The sequence below is a fragment of the Pelodiscus sinensis genome, chromosome 1 (assembly GCF_052426305.1).
Source record: "Pelodiscus sinensis isolate ZL-2025 chromosome 1, ASM5242630v1, whole genome shotgun sequence".
NCBI classification, from domain to species: Eukaryota; Metazoa; Chordata; order Testudines; family Trionychidae; genus Pelodiscus; species Pelodiscus sinensis.
The window spans coordinates 73,105,301-73,123,680 of NC_143052.1; the positions used below are offsets into that span (position 1 = coordinate 73,105,301).

The 18,380-nt window shown below is 42.2% G+C and overlaps 1 protein-coding gene across 1 annotated transcript in view; it reads left to right on the forward strand.

The window, feature by feature from the left end:
* OTOGL (otogelin like) overlaps positions 1-18,380 on the forward strand; it is a 156,761-nt gene that overhangs the window by 125,086 nt on the left and 13,295 nt on the right. The window contains exons 47-53 of the mRNA XM_075932401.2: positions 301-408; positions 1,693-1,794; positions 3,845-3,949; positions 4,036-4,076; positions 5,939-6,002; positions 10,479-10,657; positions 16,267-16,371. Of these exons, the coding sequence (XP_075788516.2) occupies positions 301-408; positions 1,693-1,794; positions 3,845-3,949; positions 4,036-4,076; positions 5,939-6,002; positions 10,479-10,657; positions 16,267-16,371 (704 nt within the window). The remainder of the gene's footprint in view (positions 1-300; positions 409-1,692; positions 1,795-3,844; positions 3,950-4,035; positions 4,077-5,938; positions 6,003-10,478; positions 10,658-16,266; positions 16,372-18,380) is intronic.

Sequence of the window (18,380 nt, forward strand, 5' to 3'; positions counted from 1 at the left end):
TACATTATCTGTGGTAATTGTGACAGATGACTATTCTGCCTGTATTAACAGATCATTGTAAATAACGTAACAGAAATGTTTCTACTCTTTCTCTCATGTTATTTCTACTCTGCTCTTCAGGGTTTATATGCATTTTTGTATTTGTTCTTTCTGCCAGTTTTGATTTCCAATCAATTTAATTTTGTTCAGATAAGAGAAGAGAAAATGAAAATAAAAGAAGTTAAGCAAAATAGTTTCTTTTATTTTTAGGACTATTTGTGTGACTTTTTATTAGGGATTCTGACTTTATCTTTTATGCAGAATGTGATCCGTTAGCATGTCCCAGTGCCCCCCGTCCGGAGTGCAGAGAGGACCAATTTATTGTTGAAGCAAAACAGGAAGATCCTTGTTGTTTTTCTTATCTATGTGGTAAGAAGCCTTTACTGTAGTACCTTTCTTGTGGGTAGACAGGATATTATAGGGTAATTGTTCTCAACCTTTTTTCATTAAGGAACCCTAGACAATTCGGAATGGAGGTGAAAACCTCTTTGGAAATCTATAGGCTATATATAGTTGAATTCTGTTTAGTATGTTTTCAATTTGTCATACATGGACTTTTTAGACATAGTCTGCAGACTCCCACAGGTACATGGTTCACAGGCTGAGAACTACTCTTACAGTACTCTTATCTGCAAATAAGAAAAAAAGAGAATTCTATTTGCATGCTTGATAATGTTGCTTGAGAATCCTGTCACAGGATTGACCTGGACAGACTTTTATAGCTATAAGTGTTCCCTCTGGATAGATTGTTTTGCAAGTTAGTGCCTAGTATTCCTAGATTACTTTTTTAATGTTAATGCTGAATTGCACCCTAAAGATTGATGCTATTTCCCACTTGACAGAAGTACAGAAATTGGACTTATCTGAAAATATTTGGATAAATTTCATTTATAGAATTATTTGCCTTCAGTATGCAGTTTCATAAAGTGTACCGCACCAGAACTAATTTTTTCAGTCAATGTAGCAACTATCTGGCTGTGTCTACACTGGCATGAATTTCCGGAACTGCTTAAAACGGAATACTATTCCGTTTTCAGTTTTTCCGGAAAAGGAGCGTCTACATTGGCAGGCTGCTTTTCCGGAAAAGCCCTTTTCCCGGAAAAGCGTCTGTGGCCAATGTAGACGCGCTTTTCCGGAAAAGAGCCCCGATTGCCATTTTCGCGATCGGGGCTTTTTTCTGGAAAAGACTACTGGGCTGTCTACACTGGCCCTTTTCCGGAACAGTGTTCCGGAATAAGGACTTATGCCTGAGCGGGAGCAGAATAGTTTTTCCAGAATAGCGGCTTATTTTGTACAGTAGAGCGTCGTTGCTTTTCCGGAAATTCAAGGGCCAGTGTAGACAGCTCGCAGCTTATTCCGGGAAAGCGGCTGATTTTCCGGAATAAGTGGCCCAGTGTAGACACAGCCTCTGAGTATAAATCTGAACACCAGGTAATGCAATAGATAGATCCATAATATCGGATTATAATGTAATATATAATTACATTCAATTATCTACTTTTTTGAAGGTGTTAATCAATAAAATTTTCTTAGATACCCAGGTGACATGCAGGTGGGCACAGTAAAAGAATATGGGTATAATAAAAGTAATATGTAACAATTTTCTGGTGATGTATTTTAAACTTTGTATTGGCTTATTCTTTTTAACTTTAGTTTGTGAATCTTGCATTGAGCCTATTCCTTTATGTAATGAGGGGGAAATTCTCACAGTAGATCTTAGCACCATGCATTCCTGTTGTCCTCGTTACCATTGTGGTAAGTTTAGTTGTCTTTAATTAAAATGTTTTACTTGTATCTAGAAAATATTATATACTGTGTATTTTTTCAGCTGATTCAGTACTATCCATATAAATTTGAATTTATCCAAATGTTACATGTATATTATTGTAAAATGTCCAGTACAGTTTTCTGGCATACCTTTCATTTGTATTTGAACTACAAACACCCTTCCTTTGTGTTGTTCCTGGGAGCTAAGACTTAAACCAGGGTTTTACAAAGTGACGTGTTAAAAGCTGATAAAATGAGCAGACAGAGAAAGCCATTCACAGTTTACAACAGCAATTTTATTGGTCCTGCAAAACCCAGAAACTGTGCTTCATATTTCAGAGTGATCTCTACTGGCACCCTGGGTATGTCTACACTACCCCGCTAGTTCGAACTAGCGGGGTAATGTATGCATACCGCACTTGCTAATGAAGCCCGGGATTTGAATTTCCCGGGCTTCATTAGCATAAGCGGGGAGCCGCCATTTTTAAATCCCCGCTGCTTCGAACCCCGTGTAGCGCGGCTACACGGGGCTCGAACTAGGTAGTTCGGACTAGGGTCCTATTCCGAACTACCGTTACTCCTCGTGAAACGAGGTGTACCGGTAGTTCGGAGTAGGCACCCTAGTCCGAACTACCTAGTTCGAGCCCCGTGTAGCCGCGCTAACGGGGTTCGAAGCAGCGGGGATTTAAAAATGGCGGCTCCCCGCTTATGCTAATGAAGCCCGGGAAATTCAAATCCCGGGCTTCATTAGCAAGTGCGGTATGCATACATTACCCTTCTAGTTCGAACTAGGAGGGTAGTGTAGACATACCCCTGTTTATTAACTATTTACATATATCTGGATAGAGCACTCATCTTGCATAATGGACACTTCCTATAATGGACAATGAATAATTTTAATGAACTTTATAGACCTTCAACGATTAAGCAACTTCACAGGTCTTTCACCTCCTCTAATTCCATTGTAGGGGCTTTTCTAATCTTACCATTTGCCTTCAGGAGATTTTTCTGCTGCTTGATTTTTTTCTGGCTTCACCTTTGCCAGCTTCTGATGGTAACTAGTAGGTGAATTTCCCTTCCAATGACCATCAGTCTCCTCTGTCTCCACCACTATGTATGTTTGTGGGGGATCTCATCTGATTCAATCGTTGAAGGCAACTGCTCCCTGTTTGGAACTATCATGGAAAATGATAGTTATTACAGCAGAGTTATCCTTATATGTTTATGCATAAACCTGAGGCTACATTCTGCAGGATGAAACTAACTGGAGCAGTTTGGTAACATATTGATCTATAGTTTCTGTTTCATTTTGATCAGACATATTGCAAATCTGTCTTTTATTTATTGCATTTATTTTAGGCACAAGGTATTTTGTTAAAGCCTCTAAGATTTTAATTGCATCTTACCTTTCTTCCTTACCAGGAGTAAGTGCTGTCAAACTAGGAAGCAGTCCTTACTCATTGCTGTTGCCATTCTGATTGCAATGTTATCTTTGTCTATTCTTGCAGCCACTTCACAGTTTGTCCTTAATAAACTCTGAAGAAGTTTGCATTTTCACAGGGTTTGCATTTTCACATTGCAGCAAGGAGCAGAATGGTGCTCACCACCATTGCTGAAGTGGCCCAGTGGTCTGATCAGCCACAGTCTGTTCTGACACCTTGTCCAGTAACTATTTACAGATAAACAGCTAGAGCACTCCTGTAACTACTAGTGATTTTGGGTGCTTAATTATGGGGTGCCTCGCTTGAGTCACTTTGATAGAGCGAGATTTTCAGATGATTGGCGTTCAGCAGACTTTGAAAATGTAAAAGCCTTTAAGGGGATCCAAGTTGGGCATCAAACATTGAAATTAACCAAGATCACTAACTTTTGCAAATCTTGGCCTGAGCCTTTATTTGCCCCTTGTACAGTGCTGTTGGATCTTAAATGTTAAGTAATAATAACAAAATTCTATGAAAAACCTTCAGTATTATTGGAATATTTGATCTAAGGAAATAGCTAAAAACAAGTTGATACATGTTATTTTTCCCCCTTTTAGTTTGTGATGAAAACCTTTGTTCAATGCCTCTTCTGAACTGCACAGCTGACATGCAACTTGTGAAAGAAAAAGTACCTGAGCAGTGCTGTCCAGACTGGCACTGTGGTAACTATTTTTTGTTCTTCTACCAGTTACTTATTCATAACAGTTCAGGTCTGTTGACTGATATACTTTTATTCCTCTCTTTATAGAATGTAGCTGTGAAAATTTTACTATACCAACCTGTAAAGTGGTAAGAAATTTTCCTTCAGGTATTATTTAATAACATATAGCATTTTTATTCCCCTATTTCTTTTTATGTAGTATTGTATGTACTATCCTTCCTTGAGTCTGTCATCACAGGCTATGGTCTTGGGGCTACCAATAATGCCTATAATACATTTGCCGGCATATGGATTATAAAATGGAGAGGTGTTGGAACACTATCTTCCAAATCAAGCTGTAACCCTTGTTGTACATCCTGTCTTGCTACCACCAATCCACCACTGAAGAAACTTGATTTTGGGTTTTTTTAGGCAGACCTAACTGAAGGGAAGAAAATGTAACCTTACTTTGTTCAATCCCGACTAGGATCTACATGCTTAAAATTTTAGCAGTTACAAAATTTTTTTTTGTTAATGGAAATAAATCATCTTTATGAACAAGTTTCTTATCTAGAGGAACATTGACCTGATGGTTAATGACTTAATTTTCATATTACAGTTATTAAATATCTTTGACCTTAGCAACATGGGAGTTTAGATATGCTGTCCTTTTCTCTCATCTTCTATTTTGTTTTAAACAAAATAGTTGTTATAACCTGGAAAATGCATGAAAATGAATGATGTAACTCTGAACTATCACTGTGATGAAAGGTATATTTCCTCATCACATGCCCTCCTCCATATGAGTGTGAGTAGAGCCATACCTGGATACAAAATTTATATCCAAGAATGGCAGCTATCCCTGGGCTCTCTGGTGTGTTTTGGAGCATGCAAGCTGCTTGCACATACTAATGTGACCAGAGACAGCTGCTGATGAGCCGAATGCCTGCCTCCTTGGGCAGGGCCAGGCAGTACAGCCATACCAGAGGAGTTGGCTGGGTAGTCTGACACACTGCTGCTTTTGCTAACATAGTTCCTAGGAGGGCCCTTCAACTCCATGGCTATCCATTTCATATCCATAGATCTCTTCATCTACGGGTATCTTGGAGGGGTCTACATATAAGGAACTTATAATGTTGCTATAAGACAAGGAATGTAACAGCCAAATTCTGAACCAATTGCAAGGAATGTATGATAATATAGAATTTTGACAATACACTAAAGTCCTGAAGAAGGTTTCAGAGCAGCCAAGTGGTATTTTATTACCAAATATACCTTTATTATTAAAATAATCTGGATTTATCACTTGAAAGTAAATTCAAATAAAATAAATACAGATTTGTAAAAAATAAACTAATTAAAACTGAGACAAGATGGGTGAGGTAATGTCTTTTATCATACCAACTTTGGCTGGAAAAAGAGACAAGCTACACAGGGCTCATCTAGACTACGTGGAAAATTCGAAAGAGGATATGCAAATTCCACAGGAATTTGCATATCTTCTTTCGATTTCACTTTTGAAAGCGGAGCTTCGAAAGTGAAAGTAATCAAGATGCGGTTTTTTCAGCAACTTTCCCCCTTTTTCGAAAAAGAGTGTAAACCTCATTTTTTGAGGAAAAGTGGCTTTTTGAAAAAGGGGGGGATTGCTGAAAAAACGCATCTTGATTACTTTCACTTTTGAAGCTCTGCTTTCAAAAGTGAGATCGGAAGACGATATGCAAATTCCCGCTGATTTTAATTTTCCTCTTTTGAATCTTCCGCGTAGTCTGGATGAGCCCACAGAGTTCTTCAGGTCCTTATTAATTAAAACTGATATTCAGATATGCTATCCTTATATTCAGACCAAAATAAGTTTAACCACTTAGCTATTGTTAACAGTAATACTTCTAGGAGCCAGCCAACTGCTGTCTATTGTAATTGTCTCTTTCTCAAAGTTTAGACCTGAATGTTGGCAGTAATTTTGTAGATGTGTTTGATGTATTTGATACTGAAACTATTTCTTACTACACAGGGAGAAGTTCGAAAAATCGATGAGAACACTTACAGTGCTTGCGGATGTGTGCAGCACATCTGTGGTATTTTTTCTTTTTAATTTTATTAATTTTTAATTTTATTAATTTTTGTTTTACAGGACAAAAGCACCCAAGCAATGCAGGAATGGGTCCATACTGGTCTTCTAAAATGGGAATGCTATTGACTTTATATCTATGGGCTATGTCTAGACTGGCATGATTTTCCAGAAATGCTTTTAACGGAGAAGTTTTCCATTAAAAGCCTTTTTGGAAAAGAATGTCTAGATTGGCAGGACACTAGATTGGCAAAAGAACTTTTTGCAGAAAAGCGTCCGTGGCCAATCTAGATGCGGTTTTCCGCAAAAAAGCCCCGATTGCCATTTTCACGATCGGGGCTTTTTTGTTGAAAAGAAATCTCTGCTGTCTACACTGGCCCTTTTACGCAAAAGTCTTTCGGAAAAAGACTTTTCCTCGAATGGGAGCAGCATAGTATTTCCGCAAAAAGCACTGATTTCTTACAGTAGGAAGTCAGTGCTTTTGCAGAAATTCAAGCGGCCAGTGTAGACAGCTGGCATGTTTTTCCGGAAAAGCGGCTGATTTTCCAGAAAAACTGGCCAGTCTAGACACAGCCATGGTTTATAATGGTTAAACATTAATTCTGAAGATAGAAGTTGAATGGGCAATAGGCTACAGTTTTGTGATTTCTAAATAAAATGTATATATCATTGTTGTATATATCAGTGTTAAATATTAGAGTCTCAGAGGGGTAACCATGTTAATCTGGATCTGCAAAAACACTTTAGAGACTAACAGATTTATTAGGGCATAAGTTTTCATTGGTAAAACCCACTCGTTAGATGAAATGGTGTAGAAGTTACAGAGACAAGGGTGTGTGTGTGTGTATAAATATATATATTGTTGTATATTAACACATTCACTTATTAACACAATATATACACCCCTACTCTGTAACATCCATTCCAGTTCATCTGATGAAATGGGTTTTACCCACAAAAGTTTATGCCCCAATAAATCTGCTAGTCTCTAAGGGTATGTCTACACTACAGCGCTAATTCAAACTAACTTAGTTCGAATTAGTTAATTCGAACTAAGCTAATTCGAACTAACGCATCCAGACTAAAAAACTAGTTCGAATTAGCATTTTGCTAATTCGAACTAGCATGTCCACATTAAGTGGACCCTGAACCGGGGTTAAGGATGGCCAGAGGCAGTGCTGGCAGGGCATCAGATGAGGACTTAGGGCATGGAGCTGCTGCCTCAGGCTAGCCGAGGGCTGTGCTTAAAGGGACCCGACCTCCACACTGGACAGACAGTTCTCAGGGGTGCCCCGCTTGCAAAGCAGTCCTGGCTTGGAGTGCACTGAGTGCCCACACTGGGCACATCACAGCACTCGGCCATCAGACCGGCTGCACTTGCCGCAGGCTGCCATCTGGGGAGAGGGAGCAATTGGGGGGCTGCAGGAGAGCTTCCACCCCCAGAAGCCCGCAGAGCCAGCCCAGTCCTCCCCATCGGGGGCTCGTACCCCATTCCTCCCTCACCTCCTTCCACTTACCCTTCCCTAGCCCCCCTTCCTGATGTACAAAATAAAGAAAACGTGTGGTCAAAAACAGAATCTCTCTTTATTGAACAAAACTCTGGGAGACTGGGAAAAGGAGGTGGGAGAGGGGAGGGCAACTAAAATGATCAGGGGTTTGGAAGAGGTCCCATATGAAGAGAGGCTAAAGAGACTGGGACTTTTCAGTTTAGAAAACAGGAGACTGAGGGGGGATAGGATAGAGGTCTATAAAAGCATGAGTGGGGTGGAGAGGGTGCATCAAGAAAAGTTCTTCATTAGTTCCCATAATAGAAGGACTAGAGGACACCAAAGGAAAGGAATGGGTAGCAGGCTTCAAACTAGTAACAGAAAGTTCTTCTTCACAAAGCAAATAGTCAACCTGTGGAACTCCTTGCTGCAGGAGGCCATGAAGGCTAGAACTAGAACAGAGTTTAAAGGGAAGTGAGATAAAGTGATGGAGGTTGGGTCCATGGAGTGCTATTAGCCAGGGGGTAGGAGTGGTGTCCCTGCCCAAAGTTTGTGGAAAGCTGGAGAGGGATGGCATGAGACAAATGGCTTGGTCACTGTCGTCGGTCCATCCCCTCCAGGGTCCCTTGGGTTGGCCGCTGTCGGCAGACAGGCTACTGGGCTAGATGGACCTTTGGTCTGACCCAGTATGGCCATTGTAAGCTCAGGGCTCAGGGTCGGGGGTCTCAGTGGACCACCTTGATTTTCATGCCAACCTGCTCCTGGGTGGCCAGGCTGGCAGCTCTCCTGCCCTAGATGGCCACTTTCCTGTGCCTAGTACGGAGGTCATGGACGAGGTCCACGATGTCTGCACTGGACCAGGCGGGTGCCCGCCTCTTGCGGTCCTGGACAAGCTTCCGGGAGCTGCCAGCCTGGTCCCGGGAAGAGGCGGAGGGCTGGGGGGCATCGGGTGGCTGGCTCGAGCCGTGCTAGGTGCAGGGTCTGCTGGCTGGGTGCTGGCAGGCTTGCACCTGGCATGAACACCGTAGCCAGCCCGTGCCCCTTTAAGGGGTCCGGGGCGGGGAGGGGGGCAGTAGAGTTTCCCTGGTGTTGGCCAGAGTGGCCACCAGGGCAAGCTGGGGAGGGCTAGCCTCCTACTAGTTCGAATTAAGGGGCTACACACCCCTTAATTCGAACTAGTAAGTTCGAACTAGGCTTAGTCCTCGTAAAATGAGGATTACCTAGTTCGAACTAAGCGCTCCACTAGTTCGAATTAAGTTCGAACTACCGGAGCGCTAGTGTAGCGCCTATCAAAGTTAATTCGAACTAACGTCCGTTAGTTCGAATTAACTTTATAGTGTAGACATACCCTAAGGTGCCACGGGACTTCTAATTGTTTTTTAAATATTAGAGAAATGCTGATTATATGAAGCCCCAGCCCAGGAGTATTATTAACATTATGTAGTTGTACATTTTATAGCTTTTCAGGGCACCAGGGAGTTAAACGGTGTTATGTTGTAGGCTTTCTTTTCCTTCCAAATACTAGGAAATTCCCAATCCTATCCAGTTTAACAATTACATTCCAAATCACCTATAAAATGTGGACAAGAATGTTTCATGTATGTGCTGATACTGAGCTACCTGCCCCAAATATGGGATTGGTGAGTGGTAAAAATCTCAGATTGCAGGCAGAATGCATGAACCCTGGAAGTTTAAGGGGGAAGAGACCGGGCTTGAAGAAATGCCCTCTCACCAATTCAGTGGGCTAGGACAGACATTATTGGTTAGATCAGAAAGAAAAGAAAAGAAAAGAAAAGAAAAGAAAAGAAAAGAAAAGAAAAGAAAAGAAAAGAAAAGAACTGCTCCTGGAAGAGGTGTCAGTGGGGAACATGTGACAGAAATGCCATACTTGGGTCCCCTTTTCTCCACAGGTTTGTTATATCCCATTGGCTAGCCTGAAGGGAAGAGTGTGAGTTGATTGGCTCCTTTGGCCCTCCCTACACTTTTCCTTAGCCTTCAGGAGCCTCTTTGCCTCTTCAGTTGCTCTGCCCTTCCGCCCTGTAGCACAGATAGGGAGCTGGATTTCCAGGCTACTGTGGGTGTGACCTATCGGAAGGGGATCAAAAAAGATTTGTTTTCCTGTTGAGCCAAAGTTGTAGGGATATTGTGTGTTTTTTCCTTCCTCACAGCATTGTGGATGTGCAGTTGGCATAAGGAGAATGGCATTTTGAAGTCTGATATTAAGATATAATATAGGAATTTACAGTTTGTTTCAGCTTGCAGCTAGTAGCCAGTATGGATAAAAACTAAAAGGGCTATGTCCCAGAGGTAAATGAGAGCTGAGATTTTTTGCTGGTGGGGCTTGTGCCTATAGGAAGGGCAAGCCTGAAATCTTTGCAGATCAAGATCCCCCTGTCAATGCTCTGCTCTGTTTGTTGGGGAGGAGGTGAGAATGAGAGAACTTAGATGTGAGCTGAGTTCTAGGAGGTAGGCTGAAGGGTCTATCTTCTTTATTATAGGGTGGGATCCCTGTAGCCTTGCACTGGACCTACCTAAACGCCTGGTGTTTGTGATGGGTGGGTGTACACCTCCCCTATCTAGCTGTAAGTGAATAAAGTTGTAGGCAGCTGCTTAAAATCCACCCCAGTGTCTTTTATTTCCTGGCATGTCCTAAGCAGTGTTCCACATGCTTGGGGAAAGCACCTTGCCTCCTGCCTAGGAAATCCACCCACAACTAAATATACAAATCCAAATGTGGCACATTTAAAGTGAAGAGGGCAATTTCAGCAGTGGTTTTTGTCTCCATAGAACTCTGTCAAAATCAGTGGGATTTTACAGGTATAAATGAACACATGATTTGTTCCCAGGATGGTCAAGGGGCTTACCTTGAACAATCCCTACTTGCAGTAGTAAACTTTAAAACTGGCACAAAGTGCAGTTGTTTGAATGAGATTCTGTTAGTTTGCTTAATGAGAAACATTTTCCTAATGACCCGATTCTTTTTATTATCGTTTTAGAAAAGGATGATGTATGTGTATTTCAAGAAGTAACTGTGCTAAATCCTGGACAATCTATGATTCAGTATCTGGATGAAAATCTTTGCTACACAGTACAGTGTTTGCAAGAAAAAGATCACAGCACAGGATACTATGCCATGGATTTTACAACTGTGAACTGTTCCCAACAATGTGAATCTGTGAGTGCTTTTAAAATGCAGTTCTGATGTAATTTGTGAACAAAAATGTCCTAATTGCAGATTATAAAAAGTGAATAAAGGAGGTTTAACAATATGTCTATCCAGCAAGTGGAATAATAAGAACTTGAGGACTCAACTTAATGACATACCCTTGTCTATGACAAATATTGCTTTGCTGAGTTTTTTTATTTAAGATTTATAAACACATTTTTCATTTTGCAGTTCAGAAGTTATCAAGAACAAAAAAGGTGTTCTTCAAGTTGCAAGTCTATTACTCAAAATAATAGTTTGATGGCAAAAAGTTAAGCTGCAAGTGAGAAATATGTGTATATTTTAGCAGGCTATGTGTGAAGACTGTATAAGGAACTAGAGAAGCAGTATCTCAGGGTATGTCTACACTACAAAGTTAATTCGAACTAATGGACGTTAGTTCGAATTAACTTTGATAGGCGCTACACTAGCGCTCCGGTAGTTCGAACTTAATTCGAACTAGCGGAGCGCTTAGTTCGAACTAGGTAAACCTCATTGTAGGAGGATTAAGCCTAGTTCGAATTTACTAGTTCGAATTAAGGGGTGCGTAGCCCCTTAATTCGAACTAGTGGGAGGCTAGCCCTCCCCAGCTTTCCCTGGTGGCCACTCTGGCCAACACCAGGGAAACTCTATTGCCCCCCCTACCGGCCCCGGACCCCCTAAAGGGGCACGGGCTGGCTACGATGCCCGTGCCAGGTGCAAGCCTGCCAGCACCCAGCTAGCAGACCCTGCACCTAGCACGGCTCGAGCCAGCCACCCGATGCTCCCCAGCCCTCCCCCTCTTCCCGGGACCAGGCTGGCGGCTCCCAGGAACTTGCCTGGGACCGCAAGAGGCGGGCACCCGCCTGGTCTAGTGCGGACATCGTGGACCTCATCCACGACCTCCGCACTAGGCACAGGAAAGTGGCTGTCTAGAGCAGGAGAGCTGCCAGCATGGCCACCCAGGAGCCAGGTGTGCATGAAAATCAGGGTGGTCCACTGAGACCCCCGACCCTGAGCCCTGAGCTTAAAATGGCCGTACTGGGTCAGACCAAAGGTCCATCTAGCTCAGTAGCCTGTCTGCCGACAGCGGCCAACCCTAGGGACCCTGGAGGGGATGGACCGAAGACAGTGACCAAGCCATTTGTCTCGTGCCATCCCTCTCCAGCCTTCCACAAACTTTGGGCAGGGACACCACTCCTACCCCCTGGCTGATACCACTCCATGGACCCAACCTCCATGACTTGATCTCACTTCCCTTTAAACTCTGTTCTAGTTGTAGCCTTCACAGCCTCCTGCAGCAAGGAGTTCCACAGGTTGACTCTTTGCTTTGTGAGGAACAACTTTCTGTTACTAGTTTGAAGCCTGCTACCCATTCCTTTCCTTTGGTGTCCTCTAGTCCTTCTATTATGGGAACTAATGAAGAACTTTTCTTGATGCACCCTCTCCACCCCACTCATGCTTTTATAGACCTCTATCCTATCCCCCCTCAGTCTCCTCTTTTCTAAACTGAAAAGTCCCAGTCTCTTTAGCCTCTCTTCATATGGGACCTCTTCCAAACCTCTGATCATTTTAGTTGCCCTCCCCTCTCCCACCCTCTCTCTTCCCCTCTCCCACCTCCTTTTCCCAGTCTCCCCGAGTTTTGTTCAATAAAGAGAGATTCTGTTTTTGACCACACGTTTTCTTTATTTTGTACATCAGGAAGGGGGGCTAGGGAAGGGTAAGTGGAAGGAGGTGAGGGAGGAATGGGGTACAAGCCCCTGATGGGGAGGACTGAGCTGGCTTCGCAGGCTTCTGGGGGTGGAAGCTCTCCTGCAGCCCCCCAATTGCCCCCTCTCCCCAGATGGCAGCCTGCAGCAAGTGCAGCCGGTCTGATGGCCGAGTGCTGTGATGTGCCCAGTGTGGGTACTCAGTGCACTCCAAGCCAGGACTGCTTTGCAAGCTGGGCACCCCTGAGAACTGTCTGCCCGGGGTGGAGGTCGGGTCCCTTTAAGCACAGCCCTTGGCTAGCCTGAGGCAACAGCTCCACGCTCTAAGTCCTCATCTGATGCCCTGCCGGCACTGCTTCCGGCCATCCTTAACCCCGGTTCAGGGTCCACTTAATGTGGAAATGCTAGTTCGAATTAGCAAAACGCTAATTCGAACTAGTTTTTTAGTCTGGATGCGTTAGTTCAAATTAGCTTAGTTCGAATTAACTAATTCGAACTAAGTTAGTTCGAATTAGCGCTGTAGTGTAGACATACCCCCTGATATAATATTCCCCACGTGGGTTCCAGTTTAGTGAGAATGATATTTACATTCAGTTTCAGTGCTTTCACTCCAAAATGTAAGACAAACAAGATAGATAAGAAATTTCATTGCCTACAATGATGACTGTATAGCACACAGTAGAAATACTTTGTTCTAGTGTTCAGGAAATTTAATATTAAATGGTAGTACAGGTCTGCTGATTCGTATAGATGAGTATTGGTGAATCTGGCTGGCAATTAAGCTGCAAATGGCTTGCCAGTTATAAGTAGAAATGGACCTGAACTGCAAAATTTCAAATAAGGATATTGATCCTTACCTGCTTTTTGAAAGTGGAGGGATTCATTAGATCTGGGGTTTTTGTTGGATCCCTTTTTTTAGCGTTTGTCTACACCATGCTGCAGGCTGGATTATGGAACTGTAATTTGCAAAGCACTCTAAATTGTTATGCTCTAACTATCCCATATGGACCCTTGTGACAAACTAAAAGGTGCAGCACTATGTTAAAATGAACTGGGTACCTTTTAGTCTGGGGTCCACATGAGGGCATTTAGAATCCTCTACAAATCACGGTCTTATGGTTTGGTCTTTCATTTTAGTTGTAAAATATTTAACCTCTTAAATGTAGAAACTAGCTTATCTCTGCTAAAGCATTTTGAACTGTTTCTATATCTATATTTTCTCATTTAGGAACATAATGCCATTTGGGAGTAGGATAGACTTTTGCAGTAGACTTTGCATGGGATTATTCTTGAAGACCACTCAGCACAACATCAGTTTATGTAGGAAGGAAACAGTTGTCCAGTTATTTAGTGAAGCTTCCCTATAAAGCATACGCGTTTCCCATACTGTACATAAAGCTAGCCAGTTTGTTTCTTGGGATTATAGACGTTGATCTACAGTGATTGCCAATAAAAAAAGTCAACAATTAATACTGCCACAATATGAAGAACTTTTAAAGTTTGAGTCTTGGCAGAAACAAAGGGTAAGATCCTCACCCCAGCTTCAGCCATTTAGGCAAGATGAAGGGGCTAGAGCAGTGTAAAAGGGCCCCAAAAGACAAGGATACAGTCAAGGGAGTTTCCTTCTATGGCTGCCTTCCACGAACCTCTTCATAAAGCCTGGTGTACAGTATGTGCCAGGAGGCAGGTTAGACGCAAGAGGAGTGTGTTGAGTGCAGAACCATAGCATACAGTACTGTGGATATTCTGGGCACTGCTGTGAACCATAGAAGGTCCTGGTTAAATGTCCTAACTTAAATTGGCCTCTGGTGCTGTATGAATTATGTAGAGTCTCAGAGCAGCTCAGGATTGGAAAGATACCAAAGTAGCTTAAAATCATCTTAGTCACCTTTTCAATTGATTACGAGTTCTGTTCTTCTCCTCTCTGAGCACAGGAAATTCTCGATGGAGAGCTGTCCATTTTGGGTTCACTTTTCTAGCTGTTTTGACAACCCTTCCAGGGCACATGGTAAAACTTACTGAGTTGCTTAGGCTTTTTCTAGAGGGACGTGGCCTGAGCAGGCTGAATTTCTTTTGTGGTTTCTTTTGTAAAGGGTGGAAGAAGATGATTTTTGTGATATTAAAATTCTCTAATTTTGATTTTTTTCTGTAGTTTTGGGTACATTTTGCACAAATTCAGGTAAAAATGACATTATGTCATGGGGATACTTTCCCATTTCTTTTCAAGATGAAATTCCTAGTCCCTGGGTGTTATATCCTTATTCTTTTAATTCATTACACATTTTCTCTTAGATTTGATCGTCAGCTTTTATTCATAGCTTTCTTTTTCAAGTCCACTTGGTGGTGCAGGCAGGCTGCCTATCAAGGCTGCCACATCTTTTTATTTTTGCAATTATAGAAACATTTAAGGAACCGCCAAAGATCAAACAGTTAAGCATAAAATTCTAAGTCTGTGTATCCTCTCAGAAATAGAAATGAGCCTTGTAAGAACTGTTCCCCACTCTGACACTCCACATGCAGAAGGTGGGAGCCCACAAAAGACCTTAAATACCTTGCCTCTATAGGCTCTGCTTTATAACAAACAAACAAACTCCCCAGAGTTACAGATGCACTGGCTCTGGAAAATAGGCTGCCACTATCAAGTGATTTAATCCCTGAAAAAAACAGGAAGGAACACTTGAATTCTTTCCCCAGGGGTACACCAAACTCTTTTGCCACAAGAGAGCTTGAAAAAAGAAACAAAAAGTGAAGAAAACAAACTATATCTCTGATAGCTGACCTCTCAGCTAGGCAGACACACACACAGACCTCCTGTTAACACAAGGACACAAGAATCAAATTCTCCCCTTAAAAAAGGGGATTTTATTAACAAAACAAAAAGATATACTTGATAAAGCATACTTGGTTGCTAAGTGTTACAGAGAAACTAAAAAAAGAACAGATCAAAACACAGAGGGTATGTCTACACTAGCCCCCTAGTTCGCGGCTACATGTGTTAGTCAGAAGTTAATCCAAACTAACTCCTTAGTTTGGATTAACTGTTACTCCTCCTGCAATGAGGTGTAACAGTTAATCTGAACCAGGACTTAGTTTGGATTAATTTCTGACTGCCGTGTGTAACCACGGGCAGTCAGTTCGAACTAAGGGGATTTAAAAATGGCATCCGCCTGGAAACATGCAAATGAAGCCCGGGATATTTAAATCCCGGGCTTCATTTGCAAGTTTGAATGCCTACATTAGCCACCCTAGTTTGAACTAGGGGGCTAGTGTAGACATACCCAAAGAGCAATACCTTTGAGCTATAGCATAAATATGGTGTGTGGAGTAGGGAAGAAGGCACATAGAATTCACACAGAAAAGTTTAACCAGACAACCAAAACAAAGAAAAATACCCTGATTGTGACTAAATACACATTTCCCCTTACTTAATCATGATTGCTTCATGGTTCAGTCCACTTCCATGCCCCGTATTCCTTGGAGGCATAGTAGTCCTGTCTGGGTTTAAATCATTCTCTGTCTCCCAACTCCTGGCTTAAATGCACACACACACAGAGAGCAGGCAAGGAATCTACATACAGTTCAGATTTCAGCACTGTATTCCATTGGTTCTTTTGGCCCCCTGCCAACATCTTTAGCTAGCTAAATTTAACCCTTTAGTCACCAATTGCTGTCCAGCATTCCTTCTATCCATCAGAGGCCTAAATTAAAATACCAGATTATTTTTCTGTCTAACACTTTGGAGAAATTAGATGTAGACTCAGATTCAAACTTTATGGTTTGGGACCATTTCTACTGAGTGAGACCACAGAGAACCGGCACACCAATTTATAATTAGGGACATATATGTTACAAAATAAGGTTCATTTAATTTTTTTTTTGCCTTTTTAACAGCATCAGATATACATTCCTTCTTCCAGTCATCATGTTTGTTGTGGAACCTGCCAAAATGTGTCTTGTGCTTTCTATGCCGAAAATGGAACATTATTTATACATGAAGTAAGTGTCTCTGGACAGCTGGAGGAAATAATAATATCAGGAGCATATATGACTTGATTGAAATATCTAACTGGCATTGTTTAGTTGGTTCCTGTAATATCGTTTCTCACGGTCCTACTTTTAGTCTTTCCATGTGGGCAGTAGTGGTATTCAATATAGCTGTGTCCCCATGGCAATCTGTAATCAGACAACAAATATAGGGGAGCAGAGAAATCAAACTCTGAAGGCTAAATCTACAAAGGAACTTAGACAGATAGATAGGCATAGAAATCCAATTTTTAAGCATCAGTGAGACCCTCAGAATCACTGCTTGGCAGGTGCCTAATTCTATAGGCACCTGAACTCCCTAAGTACATGCCTTTCTTTTAGTAAAGTCCCCTAAGTTCCAGAGGCATGTGTAAAACTGCCTGAGTCCTCCCAATGCTGAATAGCTTGACACTATAATTTGTGGCTAGCTGGGGGGGCGTGGGGTGGGAGGGTTCTCAAACTAGGCTTTGCCCCCCTCTTACTTGTGGAGCCCAAACAAGTAGGTGGTCTGAGAATGCAAAAATTCATTTGGACAGAAAAAGTAAAAGTGAGAATGACTCTGTAGCCTATTGGTTAGGCCACTTCTCTGAGATATGAGAGACTCAAGTTCAAGTACCTGCTCCAATGAATATTTAATGTTGTATACAAAGTGGAACAATTTAAATAAGTGAGATTGAGAGCCCCTTCTCTAAGAATTCCTGGTAGCTCAGTGACTAGGATAGTTACTCAGATTGAGGATACTCAGTTTGAGTTCTGCTCTGTAGCAGAGATTTGCAAAGAGATCTCCCTGTCACAGGGAAGTGCCCTAACAACTGGGCTAATGGCTATCATGGGATCCCTCTCCTGAGTTTTTCATGAGAAAGGGCTGACCTGGCTCACAGCTCTGAATCCCAGGTTTAGATAGGTGCCTCCTTCCAGCCTGGACTTAAGCACTTAACTGCCTTTGAAGGGGGGGTTAAGACGTACCCCTGTCCTTAGCATTTCCTATTAGTTACCTTAGGTTGCTCACTGCTCAGCATGCTGGCTTCTGTGAATCCCATTCATCAGCGTCTAAATCCCTGTGTATCACAGATGGAGCCTGGGTGCTTTACTCAGGGCTGCAGTTTCCACTGGGTAGCTTTGTGCCTAAAAGTTAGCATTGCCATGTCTAAGTCCCTTTCTGTAGCTAAAGGTGCTCACCACTTCTGAAAATCAGGCTTCTTAAGAGACACTGGAAATACCATTGATGTAAGTGAGGCTCTTCAGCATACATATATGGGAATTTGCCAACGTGAGTTTTCTGGTTGAGGCTCAGAACCCAAAACAGTGGTTGCACTCCAGTGACTGGTTTTAGTGATTCCTGTCTTGTACTTCTTGGAGAGGTTGTAAAGCATTTTGGAATTGAAGGTGTGATATAAATGAAAGATTATTAATAATATTAAGAAGGTTAATATTCATAAGTTCCTAGAGCTCAAGCTTTATGGTTGTCTGCAGGGAATCAAGATAGGATTTGCCCCTTCCCCAATTTATTCTTTATTTTGGCTGGGGATTGTTTTTAGTCTCCTTCCTCTGAAGTATCATGATGAAGCATCAGAGATGGGGTGGGCCAATGCTCTGAAGTTGCACTGAGCATTCTCTCTCACACATGCTTATCTAGGTGGCTCTTGCTCACACACTCAAGGTCCAACTGATGGCCCTATGTGAAACTGGGATGGAATTTGCCACAGGTCAGATCATTTGGATTATCTAGGTATATATCTTGATTCCCTGATATTGCAGGAGACTCAGGCACAGGAGCATCTCTGTGCTTCCTATTCTCTTCCTGTGGACTGAAATGCTTTCATCTAATTTTGGTTGTTGGGTTTAATGTTTGGGTGCTAGATGGTTTTGGTGGCCTGTAATATGAAGGGTATCATCCTAGATGATTTTATGATCCCTTCCGGCCTTAAACTCTATGACTCTTTGACTCACTGACAATAAATCCTAATTCAGTTTTCACTTTG